Source organism: Dryobates pubescens, chromosome 17 (genome assembly GCF_014839835.1).
Source record: "Dryobates pubescens isolate bDryPub1 chromosome 17, bDryPub1.pri, whole genome shotgun sequence".
Taxonomy (NCBI): Eukaryota; Metazoa; Chordata; class Aves; order Piciformes; family Picidae; genus Dryobates; species Dryobates pubescens.
In genome coordinates, this window is record NC_071628.1 from 12,517,427 (window position 1) to 12,543,312 (window position 25,886).

The window sequence follows — 25,886 nt, forward strand, 5'->3', positions numbered from 1 at the left end:
ATCATTGTGTGGTGACCAGGGCAGGGGCCAGCACGGCCTCTCTTCACCCACCAGCGCTGATTTACAGCACTGAAAGCGGGGAGTGAGACCAGCACCACCGCCAGCATCAGGAAGGTGAACCCAGTATCGAAAACCTAGCCAGAGGAAAGATCGCAGCTAGGGGAGAGAACCGAGCCCCTTGTGACGGACGGTGTGACTACAGCGGTGTTGCGTTTCTATTCCCACCGCGCAAACCGAGGCGTCGAAGCCCCACACGGAGCCGACCTTACTCGTGCTGAGGGCCCAGATAGTTTCGGTGAGGAAATGAGACCCGGGCAGGCTGCATTCGCTGCCGGAGACCCGCGAGATGGAGCCGGGCTTTCCTCTCCAGGGCTGGGGATTGGGCCCAGCCTGTCCTTTCCTGGGTACCGGGCGGGCAGTCCCAGCTCCGGCCCTTGTCGCTGCCACTACCGCTGCCGAAGGAGAAGGAGCCGGGGCTGCGGGGGCCGGGGCTGGCCGCCGCAATGGGGTTTTGCGTGATTTTCAGCACCGTCCAGAGGGTCCCGCCCGCCCCCACGCGCTGAGGGCGCGTGAGCCGGCAGCGGGCGGCGATTGGCTGTCAGGCGCACCCCGGGGGCCGCCGGGCCGCGGCCGCCCGCCGAGCGCCATTCACGGCGCTGCTCGCCTGCACGCGCCGAGCCTCATTCACAAAAACTTCATTCATAAAACCGGCGGCGGCTGGGGCTGCGGCGGGGGCGGCCCGGGCGCTGCGGGGCTGCTGCCCCGCGGGAAAGGGCGGAGGAGGCGCGGCAGTGTCCCGCTGTTTTTTGGGTTATGGTGCTGAAGGACTTTCCGGCAGGAATTAGAGAGACTGACGCCGAGAACCGCCGGCGCTGGTCAGTGTTTCCCTAAAACCTTGGGTCCGTGCCTGTCCGCGGGGCAGGAGCGTTGCAGCGTAGCGGTGCTCTTCGCCCTGGGGCAGCCGGCGGTGGAAATGCAGGGAGCTGGGCACCTTACGGTGTTCATGCCGCTCATGAAAAATGTTGGAGCCCGTAGCTCTCTTGCTTTGCTTTGTGTGGAATACGCTTAAGCTTTCTCTGCGGCTAGGACTGCGATTAGCGATGTTCCTACAACTGTGAGTCTTCAGAGCTGGGTGGGATTTAATGCCTGGTTTGAGGCAGCCAGGAAGGCAGGTTTGGGTAGCAGCTCTTCAGCTTAAGCTTCTGTACCACTGTTGTGCTTTCCTGTGTGCTGCTTTTATTCCTTCTTACAGAATGCCAGATGTCCATGCAGTTTTAAGCCTCATCCGTTGAGGAAAACAAACCACTCGAGGGGTAGTCGCCAAAAATACCAATAGGTATTTTTATGTATTATTATTTGACTTTCTTGATCTCCATGTAATTTACCTCCAAGAGCAAATTTATGCAAGAGTATCCAGTTACAGAAGTGCCAAGGCTATGAGAGAACGCAGCCAGCAGAGCCTCGCTGGACACATCGTGTATGTAGGGTTATTCAGATATCCAGGAATGCTGCACAGGGCTAAGTACAGCCGATTCAGGAATGATTCCATAACATCCCTAGATGAAGGTACACAAAATACGTCTTTCAATATCAAAGGTTCTTCCTCCTCTTCCCATTCTTCAACACCTAATTTACTGACAGAAGATGTCTCCTTGGGGCCACAGGACACATGCACCACCCTGTGCACGCTGATCCCCCGGATGGCTAATATTAAACTTGCCAATCCATCAAATCTGCTGGGACTGAAAAGCTTCTGTCTGGGAATGAAAGAAGTGCCACGGATTAAACTCACAGAGTGTTTTACCATCCCAAGCAGCCCAACCTCACCTGAGATCAGCTGCCTCTCGGCCTCTTATCCACAGCCTGACCTGGACAAGCTGGCCCTAAACCCAAAGCCAGCAGGCGACTGCACCACACGAGGGGCTGAGGAGGCAGCTCCTGCGGGCAGGCAAGACAGGAGCCTTGCGCAGAATGGCGAAGGTGTGGGGGAGCCAGCTACAACCTACAGCGTGCGGGTGAGTACTTTGCACAAGGTTCTCATTCTCTGACCAAGCAAACTGCTCAGGTGGTTGCAGGGTGACTTTGTGTTCACTTTCATGACAACAGTGCCCCAAACCACTGACTTCTCCCATGTGTTTGCTGTGTCTTGATATATGTGGGGCTGTGGTGTCAAGCTGAGGGAATGAAAAGGACCACAGCTTCTCCCACACATTACACAACATTCGTTTCCAAAAGACTATCTTCAAACTCTCTAATAGAGTGCAGCTGAGCTACAGTTCAGACAGGGGTTGCTCTGGCCTGAAAATTATGTAGGAGAGAGCAGGAAGGCCATGGCTTCCCATCCTTTTGCCAAGCAGTTCTTGGGCACAAGGTGCATGCTGGCCCATGCCTCTGATGTATTCATTGTGAAGGGTGTGTGAGAGGTGCTGAGACTACTGCTGCTGCCTGAAGCACCTCTTACCTGTGTTTCCTGCCCTGGAGGGTGAGTGAGCAGGATGCAAAAGCTGCCTGGCCCCTTTGATGCTATAGGGCTATGTCTTGTCTTATTGATGATGACAGTATACAGAAAATTGCCTATTTTCTCCAAAGATACTCTGAAATAACCTTTCTGGGTGTTCTTCATGTTGTAGACTGGTGTTGGAAGGTATCATCTTGTAATTAGCAGTCAGTGGCTGAGAGGACACTATGCCTTCAGGGCTTAGTACTTTCTGCCTCCAACCCTGCCACACTAGGGAGCTTTCTGGTTTTTTTTTCCTCTCTGGACTTTATATTTCTGTGACCAGGTCTTGCCATTTGTCTGCCATTGCTTTATTCTTCAAACCTTTCACTCGGCACATTTTAGTGCTCACAATTCATCTGTCAATAGCACTCCCAGGCAAAAACAGCCTACTGCTTATACAGAGGAAGCCAGTGCAGACCACAGGGAAATGGTAGAGAAGGCAGTCAAAGCCTGCTTCAGAAATATTCCTGTAATGGCTGAGCTGGCCAAGGGAGAAGAAGGCTCTCACAGCCCTCATAGCCATCTCTGATATGCAAGGGAGACCACAGGAGCAAGCTGTGCAAGGGGTTATTAATCAACATCTGTCCCTCCTGGTGGGCTGCAGGTAGGGTCATAAGAGAGTATGTGAGCTCTCAATCTGGTGTACAGTAGGTATCAAAATGCACCAGGAGGAGTAAAAAAGCCATAAGCCATGCAAAGTTTGTCTCTCTTGTGATGTTTTGCAAGCAGGAAAATCTAAAGAAAGAAGTAAGGCCAAGAAAAATCAATCCAAATGTAGCAGGAGGACAGGCAAGTTAGAGAGGAGATGGGGAAATAACTGTTCACCTTTCCCCAGGCAGGAATGAGATGCCTGCATGGTGTCCAACAGCAGTAGCACAGCTGGTTTGATGGGACACTGGCTGCAAGCTAACACTGTCCCAGCACAGCACTGTGAGCAGAGCTGCAGGAGGCTGTGGGACATTCACTGATGTGCAGCAGGTGGAGGGAGGGGATGTGCTATGTCATCATGCTGATACATGTCCTTTATGTTGGCTTGTCTTCAAATTCTAGTACTGACACAAACTGCTGAGATTTCGACAGGAGCAGGTTTCTGAAGGGGATGAATGAGCACGTAGGGTGTGACCTGCTGTGACAGCACAGGGGCTGCCACAGCTCTGGGTGCTATGCCAGCCTGCAGAGGAGCCTGTGCTGAAGTGCTAATGCCAGAGGCACATGTAAAGACCTCAGTTTTTGGCAGGGGGAGGAAATGATGACTAGCAGGGGCTATTTCCCGGGTTTCTGTTGTGGTGCAGAGCCGAGAGCAGAGGCTGTCACCTGCTGGGGAAGCACATGAGGAAGAAAGGGGGAAGAAAGAGGAAAAAAAGAGCATGACAGGATGGGAATGTCCTGCAAAATGGGGAAGGACTTGACCTTCCTGCTGCTCTCCAGGTGGTATTTCCAGTATGCTTTTCTGCTGGTCTTTCTGGAAATCACCCTATTTCACAGAGAACATCTCTGAAAGGGAGTAATTGGCAGGAACCTCCTAATGCAACAGGGGAATGTGTTTTCCCCTGCATCTTTCCTGTGTCTTCCTGCTACTATTGCTCCCATGGCCGTATGTCTGCAGGAGCCAGCCCCAGGAGAGCTGCAAGTGCATTGCTGACGTGTTCTGAATAAACTCTTGGTGGTTTATTCAACCAGTCTCTTTAATAACAAGCAGGTCAGTAAATAAGTAGCCTGAAGGTTTTGTAGCTTCAGCATCAGAGCACAGACAAGGTGCTCATTTCCCCAGGAAGCTGGTGGTGAAGCCTCAGACAGGCTGGGAAGCAGCCAGGAGCACAGGGCTGCAGCATGGCAGGAGTGTGGTGCAGAGGGATGGTCTCACCTAGAGAGACTTAGAGGGAGGGTAGCTGTGGGAACTGCTCCAATCCTTACCCCAGTTCTCCTGATCCCTCTGCTCTTGCTCTCCTTCCTGTGATATTTGGGAACACCTGCTGTCCCAGTGCAGCTTCTCATTCCCTGTTAGGGTGTGGGATTGTTTGGATCTCTCCAGAGACCATTTCAGGAGGAAGGGCAGGTCTGTGTTACAGGTACTGCTGTTGCCAGTAGTCTTTGGCCTTAAAAGGTTACTCAGAGTCTGCAGAGGATTTGGCACTTACCTGGAAAGGTTCCACAGTTAGTTTAGAAAGGCAACAATATGCTGACCAATATCCAGCTGTCCCCTGCAGACTGGAGTGAGGCAAAAATTGTCTTTTGGGGGTTGGTTTAAGAAGAGGCAGTGCTGGTCTCCTTGCATCGCCCTGGGAGGCAGCTGTGGCTGTGTGTGACTGGTGGTGACAGAGCACCTGTGTCATGGCCATGTGTCACCTGGCTCCAGTAAGGAAGCTGAGATCTTTCACCAAAATGCTTGTGTGAATAAGAAAGAGCCCAGATAAGAATATTTTAATAGGAGCCCAGGGAGCTCTGATTCTCACAGTGTTATCTTTCCAAACATACTTTGTGTGGTTTGCTGCAGGATTTACAAGATGGATATTTACCTTGTCTTTGTTCACATTCTACCTGCTACTTGCCTTCCCACAGTGCTGCCTATCTGGAACCAAGGTTGTCTCTAAATGGTGCCCATAGTGGCCAGAACACTCATGTCTTCAGCTGGCATCCATTATGGCTGTAACGAGCCTCAGGAATATTCCAAGAGGCAATTGCCATCCTTGCTTTCGCTCACTGGAGAATGCCAGGGACGTGGCTTCTCCTGAGCAGGAGGTTATGACCTGGCTTCAGCACTATCCTGCACCAGTGGCCCCTCTGACACCCTTGAGAATCAGCAGGATGGTGTTGCTGGACCTAATGTGAAGTAAGGCTCTGTGCCTTACTCTGGACTTAAATTAACAATGATTGAGTCCTTGAGAGGTGATGTTCAGCTTTGCTAAAAAATGTGCTAGTTAACTAACATGGAAATGAAATGCTGTTGCCAGGTATTTTGAAATATAATGGTGTTACAATGAAATATGGTGGAGGTTGTTTGTGGCATTCTTTATTGTAGAGAAATTATACCAATATACAGGCTGATCCTCTGCTGGCACTTTGGCATGTATGCCATCATGTCTGTGTACATATAAGATCAGTTGCATGTCTATAGAGTGGAAGAAGCCTGATGTGAAGTGTGCCCTGAATGTGCATATGTGGATGCCTGTCCCCTGCTGTTGTCCATGGAGGGTGTGACAGGTCAGCCTGGAGCAGCTGCTCCTTCCTCTGTGTGTGTGTGGTTCAGGGCACACAGAGCACTGCTGCCTGGGGCCAGTTTCTGCCCAGGCAGCAAGGTTATACTCTTAGGGAATTTGAACCTGGTCCCATATCTGTTTGGATAGAGACCGTTCAGTGGCAGCATGTTACCTGGCTGTCTCTGTGAGCAAGTGCTGTCACTTGGATTTTTTGTTAGCGGGCCATGGGGTCTGTGGGAGCTGCTCTTGGCATCACACATGAATGATTGCCAGTTAACTAATAGGTAAACTTGCAAGGCTGCAGCTGCATTGTTGAATGAGGAGCTCGGTGCGCCGCTCCTGGTATCATTTCTGCGGGTGAATCACTGGCTGTCATTCAGGCTGGAGCTGCAGCCACTAACTGCGTTATGGCAGGGAATGAATCAAGACGTGGGTCTGGATTAGAGGGTGCCTGAAAAGCTTATTCACATGAGCTCTGCCTAGTGCCTTCACATCTCCTCCCACGCAGTCTCTCATCCTGTTTGCAGTCACTCTCCATCATCTCTTGTAAATAGATGTGAAAAGATGTGTGCGTCTTCAGCAACTGCTGTCTCTTCCTGCCACCTTCTGCCATTCCACTGGCGTGGGGAAACAGCAGCCAGCTCCACACCACCCTCTGGATTCAAACACCCAGAGACGAAGCGTCCCCTGGTGCTGACGCTCTCCCCAGTTCTTCACAGGGACACAGGGGACAGCTTTGTGCATCTTGCCGTTAGAGCAGCCGTTCCCTTTCCAGCAGGGGAGAGCTCCCGAGAGCTGTTGCTCATGCTGGCAAGAGCTCTCCATCCTGCTGCTGACACTCAGATTGTTTCAGTGTTGGCATTCTATTTTTACACAGGTAGCTGAATTCTGCAGTTGTATCTGTGCTTGTTATCTGTAACTGGTTACAGCACCCTTGTGCCTGTCTCCAGCTTCCTTTAGCAGCTCAGTGAAGCTGAGCCATGCTTCTCTTTGTGGAGCTTTGGAAGCTAAACCACCTTCTTGGACACCATTTCTGAAACCTCAGTGTTGCTATCACCTGTCAGACTGCTTGGGCTGGGGCAAGGTTCCTTTCCTGGGGTGATGCTGCCCTGCTTTAGCTTAACCTTCCTTGCAGCAGGAAAGCAGGATTTGGCCTTGACCCTGTTTTCCTGGACAAGTCCACTAGCTTTTTGTTGGAGCTGCTGTTTGGGGTACACAGGATGGGGAGAAGGGACACCACCTGAACTAGGATCTAGGATGCATGAGAAGTCTCTGAGATAAACCTTATTTTTGCACCCTGCTCGTGCTTGCTTGGACTCAGCTATGAAGGAGTTAATATTTTCCTTGTTTATTTGTTAATTACTCTTTCTTCCCCAGAGTGTGTCTTTTGTTTTCTTGAATAGGCTTCTGGTATCCCATTGTCCTTTTATGTGCTCCAGGGGCTTTTTCCCAGCTCTGTGACCCCAACTTCCTCTGCCCCTGTCCTGAGGCATAACCCTTCTCAGGGCTCCACTGGATCTCTGTACTCTCCCACTGAGATGCGAAGGTTCTGAGATGCGAAACTGTGCTAGTTTAGATAACGAATGGCAGCTAATAGAAATGAGCCATGCAATGAGGTGCCATGTTAATGCACTTCCCTGATCAGGCTTTTAAAGGAAAAAAAACCAGGTCTTTTGTAAATCATTGATAAGTTCAGCTTCACTCAGGGTCACTTATGCAAAAACCTAATATTGATTTTTCTTCTTTGCTTAGAGTAGCCTCCCACGCATCTGTTCAGGATGCAGTGGGGACTCACTTATCAGCATATGACTCACCTGCTCCTCTAAATCTTCCTTTTTTTTCAAGGATGGAGGAGCAGCCAACCAAGTAACAGAATGCCTGACCTTATACCATAGGATCAGAGGTTGCCATTGTGCTACAAACTGAGGCTCTAGACAGATTTCCCACGTTTGCTTTGTTCCTGTTAAGCAGGGATATCTTTACCAAGTAAGATAGCTCTTTTACAAAATCATTAAATGTTCATTAGGGAAGCAGTTCTGCTAACTATTCATATTCTTATTGATGTCCTTCCAGGTCTCTGACCTAATTCTGGAGCTCTCCAGAGGGTTATATTGCTATCTGGAAAGAAACCAAAACAGAGATAATACAATTGTGGAATCCCTGCTGGACTGCACACATAATGTTCTCTTTTAAATAGACGTTCACTTCTGAATGTCTCCAAAGCTGAAACAGATACCTAAATCCAACCCCCTCTGAATGGCCCAGCAGAAAAATTGATTCACAGGCAAGGTGGTCAAGAGGAAGCAAGTACAATACCTATCTCTGGACAGACAGTGCTGCTTCTGTTTATTCAGAAGAGGACAGAGCATGCATGTCCCTGCTTGGGATTTCCAGGTTGTCTGCTATATCCCAGAGGCTTTGACTTTATGCACAGGCAGGCAGGATGTCACTGCAGCCCATGGGCACTGTGTGAGCACTGCAGGATGCTCCTGAAAGCATTTTCCCTCTTGGAGAATTCATTGTAGAAGAGGGGATCAAACTGAGAGACCTGAATCTATGCCAGCCTTGTGAAATGGAGACATCAAAGTGCTTCAACAGCAGGATATCAACAGAAATGCTGAAGGAATTAGTAAGATATGCTTTGGGAGAGGTAGACTCAGTGGATAGACTTAGCATAGCACAATTCATTGAGATTAAAATGTTCTGTAGGTTTGTGCATAACATCAGAGGAGTCTATGTGCTGACAATGCCATCACACTCCTGATGGTTCCCAAAATCACACCTATGCAAATCTTAAACTAGTATAGACAAAGCCCCCGTGTCTGCCCGATGCAACAGAAGTGTGGGAGTCAGCCTCTAATTTAAACCAGGTCAGCTCTTAAAGAGCTGCTGCTATGAGCTGGAATTGCTCTATCTCCTTCATCTTCTGCAGAGGTTATTTGTCATCAGGCATGCAGCAGCATGGAGCCAGTGGTTTTGCTCATGCCTAGTAATGCCTCCCACTGCTCTGAGGGGACATTCAGCTCTTCTGCACAGGGGATCTGAGTGCATTGGTCCTGTGGGGCTTTGAGAGATCCTCTGCTCCCTGCAGTGTTCATGTATTCCTCCCAGCTCAGTGCCACAGGCTAATCAGTGGGAATAAGTGAATTGGAAAAAAGGAATGATTGGATTTCATGTCCCCAGAGTGCTTTGGTTTTTGTGTGTTCCATGTTGTGGAAGCCACTGGTATCTTTATTGCTTTTCTCTTCACTTTCCAGTAAAACAAGATCTATTTAGGAAGCAGCTTTAGAATGGCTGATTTGATTTTCCATTTAGTCTATGGTTCTGCATATACTTAGTGGAGTGAAATCATATTTGCTTCCTTTTATGATCCTCCTCCTACCTGTGTGTCAATATTAACATAGTCCTTCTTTCCCTCTGTCTCTCTTTTCTCTAGTACATGGGTTGTATTGAAGTGCTGCAGTCAATGAGGTCCCTGGACTTTGGCACACGAACACAAGTCACCAGGTAGGTGGTATCCAAATGAAATTCAGCCCAAGAATGAAAAGCCCAAGTGCTAATTTCTGTATAAAGCCAAGGGTGCATGCCAAGCTGTGACACGATTTTGAATAGGAGTTTGTATGGTCTGGTTTGTTTTTCCCCAAGTGATGATTTAAGTTATTTGATCATTACAATAGGCTATTTGCGTTGGGAAATGAATTGTTTCAGCCACAGACCTAATATCTCTCCCAGTTCCTGTTCTGGATGCAGAGACCCCTACTCCCTGCAGTGGTGGCACAATGTGGACATGCCCAATGAGCTGGGTGTCAGCAGCAGCCAGGCCATGCAGGTGGTTCAGTGCTGCCCACACAGCTTGCCCAGGACACAGGGTGGACACTTGAGTGCTGCCACAACTGTGGGTGGCCAAGGAGTGCTTGCAGGGCTCCCTGCAATCCTCCTTCACACCTGACACATAAAGTGCCATCAGTCCCTCAGTTGAGTGAGGTCATCTAATGGTTTTTGATCATCCCTTCATCTTATGAGGAAAGGCTGAGAGACTTTCTTGGGTTTTTTTTAGCTTAGAGAAGAGAAGACCAAGGGAGGATCTTAGCACTGCTTGTAAATACTTAAAGGGTGAATGTCAGGAGGATGGGGCCAATCTTTTTTCAGTGATCTCCAGTGACAGGAAAATAGGTAATGGCCATCAACTTGAACATAGGAAGTTCCATGTAAACATGAGGAGGAAATTCTTTACTTAGAGGGTTGTAGAGCACTGGAACAGGCCACCCAGAGAGGTTGTGGAGTCTTCTTCTCTAGAGAGATTCAAAACCCACCTGGACACATTCCTGTGCAACCCGCTCTAGGTGAACCTGCTCTGGCACTGTGTTTGAACTAGATGATCTCTAGAGGTCCCTTCCTACTCCTGTCATTGTGTCTGATTCTGTAAGATATGGCATTGTATGACCCCATCAGCATCTGCATTGAGGACAGGCTCAGCTGGAAGTGGAAGGAAAACATTGAAATACAGCTATTTCCAGCTGTACTGCAGGCCAAGGTTTCTAGGCTGGAGATCAGAAAGAAGATGAATATTTTGCTCTCAGATACAGCTGAATGTGGTTTAAACATGAAATATTTAGTGGTCTTTCGAGAAGTTTGCAATTTCTGTTGCAGATCAGTGCCAGCTGCAGGGTGTAGATAAAGTGATAGACATGTACCTGTGGGGCTGCTGAAATGTCTTGTCAGGAACTTTTAGAAAAGCCCAGTGTTATTTTTACAATTACTTCTGCAAGTCTGTGGGTGCAGGCATGGTTGAGTTTTGAAAACAAGCACCCTCTTCCCAGCTCAGAGTGCTGAGTGCTCCTTATGTTCCAGCTGCCAGAGGTGGTGCTCTGCTGGGCAGCCCCATTAGCCGCCCAGTATCCCAGCACCTCCAAAGGCTTTTTGGAGGGATGGGTGGGTGCAGAGTATTTTGGCCTGGCCTTAAGACATGTTCCCTCCTTTGCTCAACTGTTTTTCTGTCATGGGTTCATGCTGAGGATGCCAGGAGTGTGGTTAAAGCTTCCTGTGATTTATAGATGCTCTTTCGCTTCCTCAAATGTTTGTATCAAAGAAATCCCAGAGAAAGGGAAGGCACATGAGGAGACAAGTGTTGCATTTCTATCTATTAGCTCTAGACTTAGCTAAAAGCATGAAACTGAAAAACTTGAGTCCTTAAATGCCTATATACCACACTCAAAAGCCACCTTTTTGTATATTCAAGATCAGCCACTGTTGACATAGGCACATGCTTACCCTGTTCCTGCATGTCTGCCTGAAGAAGTGCCTGAGATACAGATACACTTCCCTCAGCCTAGTGGTTTACTGATCAAAAAGAGCCATGTAGGACATGTAGCCCAAAGCAGTCAGCCTGGGGCATTCAGACCAAGCTGCTACGTTCAGCAGCCTCTGCCAAGGAGCAAGTTTATCTCCCGTTTGCAAGACAGGCAGTATGTATGGTGCTGCATGTACAACATGGAGCTTGGGATGGTTTGTCTGGAAAACAACGAAGATGAATTACTGTGACAAGAGCTTGCCAACTTCAATTTGGCCTAAATAGTAAGGTTTTGTTAACCAGAACTACATGATGTTTCCATCACCTAAAAAACCCAACCCAAAACAACAAAAAAGCCACTGCTGACCTGAACGAGCTCTTTTGTGCATGAGAAATTCAAACCTTCAACTGTTTGCAAACCGAATGCCGAAATGCTGAGCTCGTGCCTACAGACGTTAAAGTTCGATCGATGACATGCTGACTGGAGCGGAGATAACATTGATTATTCCCCTGTTGTTCTCCTGGGGGAGTAAGTTTATAGATGGCATATACAGCACACCAACCAAGGAGTTATTGGAAATGATCCCATTTTAATCATCTCTGTCATTTGCACTGGGGGTAAAAAATATTTTTATTACTCTGGTGACATTTCACTAACAAAGAGGCATTTTCTGTTTGAAAGTGATGTAGAGAGGGTCTCTAATGATGTCTGCTCCCTGCCCTGCTTCATGCATATTTGCATTCTCAGTGTCTTGGTCTCTAAAATTGAACATATTCTGTACCTATCTCACATGAGTGTTTGAAAGATCAACAAACTTGTATATGGAGAAGTGCTGTGAGGAGTCAAAACCGATGATTGTGGATGATTTTTATCTAGTTTCTTTCTGGACTTAGATTTTCAGTTGTTTACAAGCTGCAGTGTTGGGGAAAGCAGAAAGTGGCCTTTCCAGTGCTAGGAATGACCATGGGGTGCAGAGATGTTGTATGGCCATCAGGTTGAATGACCGCAAGCATAGCAAGGGAAGGGCCAGGCACTGAAGTGCTCTTTACCCTTGACCCTTGATGACTCAGCTTGGGGGTGTAGGCAGAGGGGACTTTGTCACAGCATTTTTCTTTTCCAGCTTTCTGCCATTGCCTGCCTGTGACCCAGTTCACACACTTTTAGGTTATTCCTGCCATTCTGCAGAAATTTGTGATCCCAGACTCCATGTAGAAGACAAGAGTAATGCCAAGAAATAAACTCTTTGCTTGAGAGGCTTTGCATGAAGCCATAAACATGCAATACAAGATGTGTTCAGGCTGTTGCCCTTGTGCTGTGGCAGGTCTTGTCTTTGCTTTTTTTCTCTTACAAGTCTCTTAAATCAGGCTTGTTATTAGTCATTGTATTTGGGCATTTATGGGAAAAAGAATTCAGTATCTCAGATTGGGGCATTAACTTGCAAACCCGAAAATGGTCAGGCAGTAAAGGGCATCTGAGTCGTGCTGCTGGGGAGGGCTGGTGGAAGAAAGCTGACTTTGTTTGGAAGATTAATTTCAACTTTGTTGAGCCACACAATCCCTTTCTGTTAGATGGTGTAGGCAGAACTCTAGATGCTTAAAAGCAAATCTTCAACAGCATGCTTGCAGGCTTACATCAGCCCTTCTCTCGTCTTTTACTCTCATTTGGGGGAACAATAAACAAAGGGGCTCACTGTTACTGCCAGCACGGTGCTCTCCTCAGTGTCTGCTGTGGATTCTGCTCCAAATGGGCAGGCACAGAGAAAACCTGTACAGGTGAGCTGATCTAAAGGCTAATGGAAGCCTAAAATGGGGATGTCTTTCTCACTCCTTCCTGCTCCAGTGCTTGCTGAGCCCTTGCCAAGTGGCTGCAGCTTGGTCAGGTGTCTGGCTGCTAACCCAGCAGGCAGAGGGAGCAGGGAGGTGGGGGCTGCACCAGATTTTTTGTGAGAAAGCTAAAATTCCCTGTGCCACCAGTTTCTACACAACTGAGCTGTGCTGGGGATGTGGCACTGTCCTGGTTAAGTGTATGTCAATCCAGGAGGTGGGGAGCTGCCTACAGCTATGTGCTCAGGAGGCTCATTGTCCCAGGCAAAGAAAGAAGCTTCCGCATCCCAACTCCTGGATTCTGCAGAGGTCCCTGTAGGGATCTGTGTCAGCCTTGATCCTCACTGAACTACTGCCCAGTAGAATAACACCTGGGAAATTCTGTCTGTAATGGATCTGCTGGGGCCATGAACAGGACCTCTGCTTCTGTGGTAGGCCTGCTGCTGCTGACAGCCCAGGGGACCAAAGTGCTTCAGAGTAATATTTTTCAGGATGGTGAAAAGAGCTGACCCAAATCTCTTCCATTCACTACAGAAAGTGAAAACTGTGTCAATGAAACAATGATCAGTTTATGTAATGGTGTGGGCACTGACACAGTCACTCCACTTCAAATGGCAGAAGATGCCTGAGGATTGAAGGACCAAGATTTTCTCTGCCTTAAACAAAAGAACGATTTAAATTCCTCACAGCTCTCCTGATTTCTCTCTGTGGCTCCCAGAGTTGAGATGAGCTACTGCAGAGTATGCAAGTGGAGTTACCTCATTCAGGCTGTTTTAAAAGGAGATATTAAAAAAAAGAAAAAAAAGTAACTCCAAAGTGTTTTGCTTTGGGATGAATGATAGGGAAGGAAGAAAGAAAAAGCATCATCATGACTGGAATAACAAGGCCACGTTTTCTGTTACTGCCTCACATTTGGAAGATATCAAACAAGACAAGCAAATGCCTGAACCCATAAAGGTTGCACATTTACCCAGGAGCAAAGTGATTAATTGCACAGGTATATGCCATCTAGAAGGTCTAAAAGAAGAGACTGCCCAAGCAACTAAAAATGGAACAGCTTTAAGCATGAATTAATAGCAGACTTCCAGGATGAAGGCACAGATCAGTAAATCCTACTTCAGTTTATTGTGGACGTATCCAGAGCTGCTTTACTTCCTAATGTACAGTGCTGTTTCTAGTTCAGGTCCACCTGTCCTGTGGAAAAAAATGACAGAAGTGTTTAGTTGTAGTAGCAAGCTGTTATGAAACTGCTGCTTTTCATACCTTTTAAGTAACATTTGAGGAAGTTTGTTAGATCACCTGGAAAACCACCCAGAGATAATCAGCAAGAAGAGTCTGTGAGAACACGTTTTCTCCTACCAAACAGAGGTAATAGAATTAAGTCAAGTAGAATGGGTTCCTGTTTGCTGGACAGGTGCTCCAGAGGGTGGTGAAGTGGCATATACAGGAACAGGGTCTGTTGCTGGCAACTTTGCCTACAACTCCTTATTCCATATGAGTTGCCTGAAGCGTATGAGAACTCATTTGTCACCAAAATAGATGACTCCCCTATTTTTCCAATTTGTTCTGTATCTGGTTTTCTTTCTAGGTAGAGCTAGACTTGAAGGCTCCAAGCTGCCTTTAATGTTTTGGCTCTGATTTTAATTTCCTTTAATATTGAATGAGAAGATGAGCTCTCATTTTCCAAGCTGATTATTGGAATCTGCAAGATCATCCTGCAGGATGCCTTTCCCATTTATTTCTTCCCCCCCCCTTTTTTTTTCAGTTTCAGCCTTTCTATTGGCAACAGCTAACTAAAACAGGAGCTAAACAAGAAGGATATGATAAATTTGCTTCAAAAACTTATTTTCAGCTGTGTAGGGGGAAGTGCTTTGCTTTAAAAGGCTAAAAAAAAGGCAATGTTTAAAAGGCTCTGTTCCTTGTGTAGCCCATGATGAGGCTCTTCCTCTTCCCTGCTCTTTTCACTCAGAACATATTAATTGCACTTCTATTATTTTGCTGTGAGTGAGGTCTTCATTCATTTAACAGTCTCCAGGTTGAAATTCTCAGGATGTTCCTTGACAGGAAGATTCTGCATAGCATCTCTGATTTTCAGTGCTTTCAGCATAGCACTGTCCATGGGGCACTGAGCAGGTGATAGTAGCAATGCTGTGGCTCACTGGTGCTGTGCTTCCTTTACTTGTGGTCCAGTCTGTACCCTGGGCATGACACAGGGTCCTGGGGAGACCACACTCCTCACTGGGGAACCTCTGCTTTGTGGGGCATGGCTGGAGCTTCTTGCCATTGTGTGGCCTCCTGGTATATTTTAGCCCTTCTGAACTAAAGCTTTCTCAGGAAATGAAGCCCAGTGGCATATTCCTCCCACACACACTGGGATTTGAGAACAGACAAAGTTTCCTAACAAGGCTCATTTTCTAATTAGCTCTTTGGATAATAATCCAATAACATAAACAAATAACTAAACAAACTAATTCCCTTCCTCTTGAGAACAAAACAATATCCCAGCCCTTGAAAGTCCAAGCCCAAATTCAGCTGTGAGAGAAAGGCTGAGGCTACAGGAATTCTCTACCATGGGACAGGACACTTGAGTGGGTGTTTGGGGATGGCAGCTCAGCTCAGCTGGCAGCCCTACATGGAGGACCAGGGCAGCTGGAGAAGCTGGAGTTGCAGCTTGGACCAGCATATCCAGGCAAGGTTAAGGAAATTTGCTAAGCATTACCTAGCCCAGCAAGTCTCCCACTGACTTCAGAACAATCAATATCAGGCAGGGAAAGGCTGTGTTTGCCAGCAAAATGTTTCTTTCCTGCTGCCATGCTAACCTCAACCAGGGCAGTTGCGTGCTCCACTGTGAGTCCAAACCTGCCGGAGCACGGATCAGATCTTTCTTTGTTCTAATGTGGAAAATAGGCGCAGTGCAGTACTGTGTTATCTTAAGTGTGCCTGTGTTCTCTTAAGTGTGCAATTTAGCTGTCTTTGAAATAGACCAGAAAACACCCGAGTACTTCACACCTTACCTTTCTGCTTCCCTAACTGAGAGGTGCCTGCAGAGAATAGTGGGTAGCTGGAAAGGACGTCTAGTTTAGGGACTACGTGCCAGAGTTGGAGAGAGATAAACAGAACTCTCCAATTTGAAAAAGAATTTGAGAAGCTGGGGGTGGGGGGTGGGTGGGAAGTAAAGGGGGGAAATAAATAAATAAATAAAAAGGAAAGGGGGAAAAAAAAAAGGCAATGGTGCCAGCCAGCTGGCCTGTCTCAACTGCTCTCAATAAGTAGGATTAAGGCACGGAGAATCCCCTCCTGCTGGGTAAGAGACTGATCAACTGTACTGAGAAAAAGGATTTGAAGGTATTAGGTTGTTTGCAGTTCCTGTGGTTACTTGATGGGTTTTTTTAATAACAAATTTTCATTAGGTGAACGGGATATGAAGAAAAAGAAATCAACCCAGACCAGACTACTGACTAACTGTATTTTGTGAAATAGGTGGGGTTTTAACAGTGGGAGGAAAGAAGAAAGAAAAGTAACTGTGAAAGATCTTCCAGAATATTTAAGTGTTTATAAATGGGACAATATCAATAAATTGTGGAGTTGCTGGCCCTGTTACAGATGATGCAGGTGGAATGATCCAACACTTTGTGCTGTATTTTTGTGCTTGCAGGGAAGCAATAAGCCGGCTGTGTGAAGCTGTGTCAGGTACAAATGGAGCTATAAAAAAGCGGAAGGTAAATACTCTTTTAGCTGAACAATTAATTTTCTATATCTTATTTTGATAAGATGGATACATGATTCTCTAACAGGCTTCAGTCTGTGCTGGAGTTAGTGCACATTAATCCATCTGAATTCAGTCTTACATGAAAGTGCTTGTAACACGCTGTTTAGTCTGCTTGATCTGGGGATTAGGCCATGCCCTACCTTATTTTCTTCAGGATCAATGTTTTGTCCAGAGTTCCTGCTCTTACCAGCCTTTGCAGTCCTCAGTGCTTTACAGCTTTTAGTTTCTGGCTGGTAAGATGTCAGAGATGGGTGGAGTTGTTTGTTTGCTTGGTTTTTTATGGATCCTTCACTGAAGGATTACCTGATTTTATTTACGTATATAAAAGAATTAAACACAACTGAAGTGGCAGCGTCTAATGGGGTGATCACTTATTGAATAACTGGGGTGCAACTGTCAGTGCTTGCTGCTGGGATGTGTCCAGTGAAACTTACTGATTCCCTTCCACAACTTTGGGTCTTGGGAGGAATGAACTTACTCCTGAAAAAATGAATACATGAGAGAATTTCTTTATTTACTCAGACATGCTTCATCCCCAGGAAACAAAGCAGAGTTCAGCAGGAAAATTCTACATTATACATGAATTACTGAGACAGCTGTAATATTTAACTCACTGGGATTTTGCTTTAAAAGATTTTTTCCCAATATTGACATAAAAACCTTGTCTACAAGTACTGTATTCTTAGCTGGTATTTGTTAGAAGAACTATCTGCATTTGATCAAGCCTTTATCCTTGCTCCACTGAAACGCTCAATAAGATATCATAAAATCTACTTGACTTTGATATGTTTCTGCCTCTGACAGACTCAGCTGACAGCCTCTTTATTTCTTTGTTCAAAGCCTCCAGTGAAGTTTCTATCTTCTGTACTTGGCAAAAGTAACCTTCAGTTTTCTGGCCTGAATATAAAGCTGACCATTTCTACAAGCAGCCTTACTTTGATTAATGTGGACACGCACCAGGTAGGATACATATAAATCAGCGTTGTTTTCTCCATGCTACTGTATTCTCCTCTTTTCATAGCTTGAGAAGCTGGCTGGATGCTTCAAAGGGAAAGCAGCACCCTGTAGTATTCTCGTGCATGCCCAGTAAAGCTGAATTACACGATGCCTCTGAATTTAAAATGAAGAGCATTTGGGGGAAATTGGATATGCAGCAAATGCACTTTCTGTTTGTGATGGGGTCTTCAATGTGAGGAGACATCCTTAAGCACTTGGCAACCTGTTTCTCTGCCTGTACAATGCCTGAAAAACAAGGCACTAATTCTGACCAGAGTTTCTGACAAGGGGAAAAAAAATACGTAAACGATGAGTCAGAGCTTGGCTTTGGTGTCATTCAAAGCTCTTTTACATCTGGGTAATATATGTGCATTATCAGTTATACTATGCAAAGTCTCTGGGTTACATTAAGATGTGTTCCCAAGGGCCTGGATCTGCACTGGAACTGGGGTGTGCTCCCTTCTTGGCAGATATGTTGAGGAGCTTCATCCTAGCCACTTAATTGCTCTGTCAGCTTTGGCTTCAGTTCCTAGAAAGATCTTGCCTGGGGCCAGTAGCAGGCTTCACTCCAAGATGGAGCAGGGGAACATCAGGGAGGTAGTTTTGGCTCACTGGCTCTGAGGAATTGTTGCACTGAGCTGGTGCTATGCTGAACATCCAGCAGCTCTTGGGGGTTTTCCTGGAGCACAGAGATCTTCTGTTCCTTAGACCTCTGTGCTAGGAGAAGAAAGGTTTATGGCACCAGGTTTGCCTTTCTTTCAGGTACAGCAGCAAAGGGTTTCCCTAAAATGGATGAAACTTGGGTGGTGGCAGCTAAAGTATGGCCCATTTAAGATGATCCCTCTTGTGACAGGACTGAAAGCTGGCTGGACAGATATCCTTCCTAATGCCCAATTGCTGCACACATGGGTGTGCAGGGCACTATCTTGACATTTTTTCTTGGTCTTTTGTTACTAGACCTTTGCAAATGGAAAATCCAATTTATTCAATTCTTGCGCCACCACCATGTTTCACTGTGTTCATTCCTGCATGATCTATTGCCCTGGATTTTATAGTAAACAACTGTTTGACTCCAGAGATGAGGCTGTCTTTGAAGCCAAGAAAAACGGATGCTTGATCTGGTAGTGTAGCTTCTACCGGGCAGCAGTTTGGTGCTAGCAGTGAGAGAGTATGATCGGAGTATCAGTGGAGCCTGTTTGTGAAAACACCACCATTCTATACATGAGTAATTTAAACAAATGTGTTGGTGATTTTAAGAATAATTAGTAACTCAAGACTGCAATACATCCAGGGTCTCCAGTTATTCCCATTTCACACTCTCATTTAGCTTCATATTGACCAGGTTAGAAGTTGGTGGTTGAACTCCTTCTGAAAACCCTTTGAGGGTGATTATTTGGGGATCTAGACATTACTAAACATGAATGGGTAGTCTCAAAAATACTCCTGTTTTTATCTCCTTCATTCACAAATGATATGTGCATGTATTAATGGATGGGGCTGTCAGGAACTTAATTGCTTGCTGTATGAATATATATACTCTGCTGTTTTCTGAACATGTGGCACAGGAGCATGTTTAACTAGTTTGTCATGCTTTTCAGATTATTGCCAACCATCACATGCAGTCCATCTCATTTGCTTCTGGAGGTGACCCAGTAAGTATTGCTTTCTAAGATGTGCTTTTGCAGGTAAAATGAAATTATTAATGACAATACAAGTACCTGCAAATACTTGGCTTCATCCCTCGCTATCCACAAGCATTAAGAGAGTACACCACACTTCAGGGTAATAAAAGAAGACTCAGGGACTGACACTGCAAAGGAGATGTAAAATAGAGACTCAGTGGATCTTTGATAGATATGTATAGTTAACTTTCCTGTTGCCCATCGATGAGCTTCAATTCATTCAAAAGCCCTCAGACTTGAGGATCTAAAAATAAGAACAGGTGAAAATAGGAATCACATTGGTTCTGTGGTCCCTGTAATCAGCTCCTTCCAAGCATTGGTGCCCTGCTGTGCTGAACATCGCAGTGTTTCCCTTCCAAACTCCAGTTTTCTTGGTAGTTAAATAATTTGAATATGTCCTTAAGCTGCCTTGGTTTTGAAGTATATACCATGCCCTAGGTGCAGGTTGTCAGGTTTGTCTTTGTGTAACATTTACAGCTTGGAAAATTCAAGGATGTGTTTTCAGACCTCTGCTCAGTGGATTGGATGAATAATTCTTCAGAGCTTGATTACCTTTTTAATGTTGGGGTTTTTCTTAAATGCTACTACCCTGCAATGGTCTTGGACAGAGAACCCATCAGATCTCAGAGGATTTGCAGGGCTGGGTTCAGTCAGTGCTTAATAGCAAGATCACCAAGTAATGTGCTTGTGCACAGATGTGCAGCAGGAAATGGGCTTTGTGTTGCATCTGGTGACACTTTTCTTACTGGGAAGATACATCAAATGGAGGTCTTGCTCAGAAGTGGTAACTACAAATGTACTGATAAGCGGCAATTTGGGCTGCTTGTTCAGGTAATTTTTCCAGAATTCCCCTTACATTTAAAATGGGAGGCAGCTTCCACAGGACTCATCTCTCCACCTGCCCCCATGTTCAGGGTTTAAGTGCAGTTCAGTGTTGCTCTGCATGGTTAAGGAACAGCAATATTCTGCCCAAGAACAAAGCCTATTGTGGCTTTATTTTAAAGCAAAGTCATCCATGCATGTACATATGCATTAGAAAGATATAAAAATAGCAGGTGCTGCTCCAGTTACTTTAGTTTCTCGTTGCTCCCTAGATCTAATTTATTTTAAAGATGTATGCTAAAATATTTATAAACTTTAAAAAAAAAAAAAAGGAAGAAAACACTGAGTTCACTAAATGCAAAAGAAATATTTAGCTTTGTTTGTTTCAATGATGCTAACTTTGGAGATTTGGGGAAAAACCCATCTAGGACAAGTTCTGCTGGCCCCAAGACCTGCCTCTTGTGTCGTTCATGGTGAATTATTAAATGGCTGTTCTTGTGAGTATTGCAAATGGAGGCCTTGTTTCCTGCCAGCTGATTGCATCTTCCCTCAAGAGAGCCATGCCTTTAAGCTGTGAATTGCATTTTCCCTATCCCACCTTAAAGATCCCAAATAACAAAATGCATCTTTAATAATTAAAAGAATGTTATTCATTACCTCACCATTTTTACTACAACACTGAATTATCAAGTGCCCTTGCTTTTGCCAGTATGACTAGGAATATTAATTTTTCTATTCCAGTTCCCTTTTTAGATTGACTAGAAAAGGTGTGGATTATTTCAACACTGGCTGGAAAGAGAATCTGAAACAGGCAACTGATTATACTGAGGCTGTCTGATCTCAGCAGCAGCCTTGAGATCCAGGGTAATTTAACCTAATCTTAGCCAGCCTGAAATCAGGCAGCAGGAAGGAGATCAGATACACATTTTATTCTGCAGTATTTTGAAGACCAACTTTTCTGTAAGATGCTTTCAAAACTCAGTTTGGAATGGTCTCACTTGTCCTTTGCAGTATGTTTGCACTATTTTGTCTTCCACTGATATTGATAAGGACTGTCAAAGCTAAAAGCTGTGGCTGGGGATCACACAGCCCTGATGTGTTACACAGGAGAGGCTTTGAGCTCCATGGGAGCAACAGCAGAGAGCAGCATTGCCTGCTGATGAGGCATCAGTTGTGTTTCCACTCCTGTTGCAGAGTTTGAAATTGAATACACAGTTTATTGAAGACCCAAAGAGTGCCAAATGCTCTTGTGCATTTGTTATAAGGAAAACATTTCAGAACAAGTGTATTGATAACCACCAGTGTGCCGCTGATCCTTCCAGTAGCCCACTTTGCTTGTACCTCTTGGGTTTTTTCCCCTGAAAGAATCACAGTTTTTAAAGAAAAGAGTATATCTCTATACTCAGTTGCTTTGCTGTGGTAGTAGGGTTGTTCATGATGATAACTTTAAAAACATTTGTTGTTGTCTTTCTTATAGGATACTACAGACTATGTTGCCTATGTAGCAAAAGATCCTGTTAATCAGAGAGGTATGGAAACAATTTTCAAACTGCTCTGCATGTTTTATGTGATTGCTTCATGTGTACCAAGGGATTGTTCAAGTTTTCAATTAAGAAAGCTACTGGACAACTTAATATTCTTTACAGTTTCTGACTTCCCTGTAGGGACATGTATGATGGTATGCAGGCTGTGGCTTCACATGTCATAGTCTTTGTGCAGCAAAGCAAGACTCTGCAGGTCAGACTAAAGCTGTACTAGCTGTGGGCTCCATCCAGGGGTAGGAACCTTCCCAGGCTGGCTCTGTCTTGGGAGGAAGGGCCAAGCCTCACAAAGTGAGCAGCTGCCTTGCTCTGGGACAACGTACAAATGAGGGAAGGGTAGTGAATAAGCCTCCCATCTAATCTAGACTCCTGTGCATGTTTCTGGAAGTCAGGTGTACGCAACCTTCCCCCCTCTGGAAACTAACCCAGGGGATAAAATCCCTTTCCATCACTTACTATTTGCCTGCACTACAAGAAAAGACTGGCCTTTGACTGCTTCTTTCATGCCAGACAGTTCTCAGAGCAACACTACCGAGGGCTATGATGTGGAAAGCTCATTCTAAGGTGCTATAGATGGCTCAGAAGATCAGGATGTTTTCTGGAGAAGATGAGGGTGGAGCCTTGTAGTCTGACCTGCCACCTCTCTGTAGCTCCATCATTGCTGTTTTGACTAACTTAGGGTACCCTTTGACTTCACCAGCAAGTCCCAGCATCAATGCAACGTAGAAGTTCTGTAACCTGGCAGCATGTGGGCCAGGGCTGGCTGCTGGCCCAACATCACTCCTGAATGCTATTTCATTGTGTCTATGCAGAGCAAAGAGCTGCACCTGAGCACAGGGCACTTGCTACTGGAGAGAGTTTCCTGAGGTTGTGCATGAGAACAAGGACTGGTGGCAGGAGCATGGTCTTGCCCTAAGGCATCCCTGCCCCAGGCTGCCAGAGCCACCCATACTTGGGTTTTCAAACTGTTTCACACAAAATCTGCACACTGGCAGGGTTGGTTTTCTCATTTTCTCCTGCTTACTTTCAGGCAGGGAAAGAAAATGAGATATAGGAGCACTCTGTGCAGGATGCATAAATGGAGAAATTTTTATTGAGGTAAAAGTTGATACTATGATTAAAAAACACCTGGATCAATTTCCTTAACACATCAAAAATCTCAGTCTGTGTAATGTCCTAAAGCTATCTAGATGCATGATTTCATGCCCAGCTTTTCTGCTGTAAGCAAGATAGCTTGTGTCACTGGTTTATGGTATAGAGTATATGCACTTAATAAAAGTGATATGTCTTTTTGCAGCATGCCACATACTGGAATGTCCTAATGGGATGGCACAAGAGGTGATAAACAGCATAGGGCAGGCTTTTGAGCTGCGGTTCAAACAGTACCTGAAGAACCCATCTAGCCTGGTTACGACTAATGAAAGGTCAGTATGTTCTCTGTGACTTAACTGGCAGCTACCTTCTCTTCATTACTTCTCAGGAAAAGAGTAATCACTCCACAGAGTGATCCATAACTAAAGATGCTTCGGATATGCTTTCTGGACATATGCTAATTGTAATATATGCTGAATATACACAGTATAATAGACCAAAATTAGCTTCTTCCAGTAACCTTCATGGATTTCTGTAACATTTGTACTTAACATGGAATTTAGCTCTATTGTTCCTTAGCTAAAACAGCTTTAAGTGGCCCAAGTAAGGAGAAGAAATGTTCAAACTACTCTGCCCAAGTCAGTTGAGCTCTATAAATACTGTGTGCATGCACATGCTGAACTCAGGCCTGACCCACACCAAGTTTAAGCTTGCTGCAGCTGTGGAAAGTGTGGTGGGGAAAGAAGTCATTAATTCACCTTGCTGCTGTGCTCATGTCCTGGCAGCAGTCTCTGATTCCACCTGGCATGACTTGCATCAGCCTTGTGTACTAAAACAAGCACAGCCTCAGCTCAGCATTCTAAAGTCTGAAGCCCATTGCCTAGATTAATTTCTGGGCCATAATTCCCTGTGTCAATGACCCTTTTTCCATTGCATGGGAGGCACAATTCTTGCTCTAATTTACAGCTCTCCTCACAGGTTAGGCAAACCTATTTCTCTCAATGTTTCTTTACTGTAATACTAAATTTGATTGCTTGTTACCTTCTACCACAAGGTAAAACCATAATGCAGCTCAACTGCGTCCTGCGAGTTGCTGTGCTGGTGATGTCACTGGTACAGTGCCTGATGCAATGCAACAGAGCTGGGTTTATTACATAACAGCAACCTCCGCTCCAGTTTATATTTAATTCATTTCATAGAGTGGCTTTTGCCTTTCTACCCTTAGACTGGTCTGTTTTCCTTGGGGGCAGTAATCAGAGGAAGAGCCTTCTGTAGGAAACTCCGATGGGTTATGCCACAAGTAAATCAGAGCAAGGAGACACAGAAGAGGCTAATCAGATTTCCTCCTCTGAGCCTAACCTGCAGACAGCCTTGGAGAACAGTCCTCAGGCACAAAAGTCGGATATTGGTGTGTGAATGAGTCACTCACTTCCAAACTACTATGAATCACATAATCAAATCCTTGCACTGCCTATCACATAATCAACTACTTGAACTTTATCTCTTTCCTGCACGAGGCCTTTTATCCAATTACATTCTTGTTAAACAGAGAAGTAAGATTTGAGATGAGCTTTTTATTTCGAGACCGGAGACAATACAGGAAGCACCTTGTTGTTTTACAGTGTATCAGCTGTACATTTAAACTATCATCATTCTGGTTCAGCTCAAGAAACACATTGGGTACTCTCCTTTGTGTCATTTAGTGTTTACTTCAAGCTGAAACAGAACGGTTATGTTGATTATGGTTATTAAAATCAGGGTACATTTCCACTCCAGAAAATGACCTTTTTTTGTTTTTTTTAAACAATCTTTTATTTTCTAAAACAGTTGTAGGCTTGTCTAACTAATGCCATGAGGTTTTAATTTTCATCCCCTCCACCACAGCAATCTCTAGATTTATACAGCTGGAAAGCCAGAGGAGTTACTTTTATGGTCTACCTTAATGAATGACACATTGATACTCTTGTCTCAGCTTCAGTTGATGGCTCTTACTTTTACAAGTCAAAGAGAAGATATCTGGTGCTAAGAAAATGACTGTACCTCCCTGCACCCCAAACTGTGATGAATCCATTTCTAATTCAGAAAGAAGTAACTGGAACAGTAAACAGCTCTGAAAGATGGAGCCCAAAGCCCTTTACAGCCTCCATATGGTTCATCTGTGTAGTGTACAGTGTACAAACACTGCCTACACTGGAAAGCAGTTGATTACATCATTATTTTTGGTTTTCTCCATATTTTTTTCAGTGAGGCAGCAAATGCTAATGGATCAGCTGGGAATTCACAGGAGAGGGATGATCATGAATATTACAATGAAATTCCAGGGAAAGAGCCTCCCACTGGTGGTGTGTTAGACATGCGAATGCAAGTGCAAACAGACCAAAGGGCTAACTGCCTCCTGCAGTGCAGGAAGCAGTGTTGCTTGGTAAGTACATCATGTTCTGGGATAACTGGTTTTGGCATATTATGGGAAGGGATAACAAAGTGTTGCTGTGGTGTAAAGCATGGCATTGAAATCTGAACCAGGTCCTGATTATCCTAGGAAAGGTTTTTTAGGCTAGATTTAATGATGCTTAGTACATAATTGAATCCCAAAGCACTTGCTGGTTATTAACTGGTTTGTCCTTTGAGTACTTTTAGGAGACCAAGTAATATTCCCTTGTTCACTCATTAGCTGTGAGGAGAAAATACACAGAGATTTAAATGGCTTGTCTGAGAGAACATCTGCAAAATTTGGAACCTCCTGATTCTGTGATCTGATAAATATTTCATCCTGTCCATTATGCTCTACAAGCTATGCATACCACATTAACTGATTGCAATGTATATACAACAGTAATTACCCCTGGAGTGTTTCAACAAGCTTTGTTAAATCAGCCACAGGCACAAAAGATGGATATATCTGTGACTCTTGCTTGGGACAGTGGGTATTAAAAACCAGTTAGGGAGTAAAACCAGCTCAGTTCAGATTTGCTGCATGCGCTTCAAAGCTGGTGTGCTAGTTCTTGGAAAGACTGGCCCTTCCCTGCTCTGGGAAGCAGGTAGCACCACTTCACTCAGAGGGGACACCCTGGGATGTGGTCAATCAAATCCACTTGGTGCTGTTTGAAAAGCTGCTGCTCCCAAGTCTTGTTTGGGTTTTTGTGGCAACTGAACCCAGGTTCCTGTATGTTGCT

General features: G+C 45.2%; 1 protein-coding gene across 6 annotated transcripts in view; it reads left to right on the plus strand.

Moving 5' to 3' along the window:
* Nucleotides 1-605: 605 nt before the first annotated feature.
* Nucleotides 606-25,886, plus strand: part of SHC4 (SHC adaptor protein 4) — a 30,820-nt gene continuing 5,539 nt past the window's right edge. For 2 of the 6 annotated variants that reach the window (XM_054168758.1, XM_054168763.1), the window contains exons 1-8: nt 606-2,015; nt 9,134-9,204; nt 16,467-16,530; nt 17,421-17,540; nt 19,175-19,228; nt 21,558-21,609; nt 22,919-23,045; nt 24,958-25,135. In XM_054168758.1, the coding sequence (XP_054024733.1) occupies nt 1,437-2,015; nt 9,134-9,204; nt 16,467-16,530; nt 17,421-17,540; nt 19,175-19,228; nt 21,558-21,609; nt 22,919-23,045; nt 24,958-25,135 (1,245 nt within the window). In that variant the 5' untranslated portion in view covers nt 606-1,436. The remainder of the gene's footprint in view (nt 2,016-9,133; nt 9,205-16,466; nt 16,531-17,420; nt 17,541-19,174; nt 19,229-21,557; nt 21,610-22,918; nt 23,046-24,957; nt 25,136-25,886) is intronic. The other 4 variants (XM_054168760.1, XM_054168761.1, XM_054168759.1 and 1 more) reach the window with 4 other exon arrangements.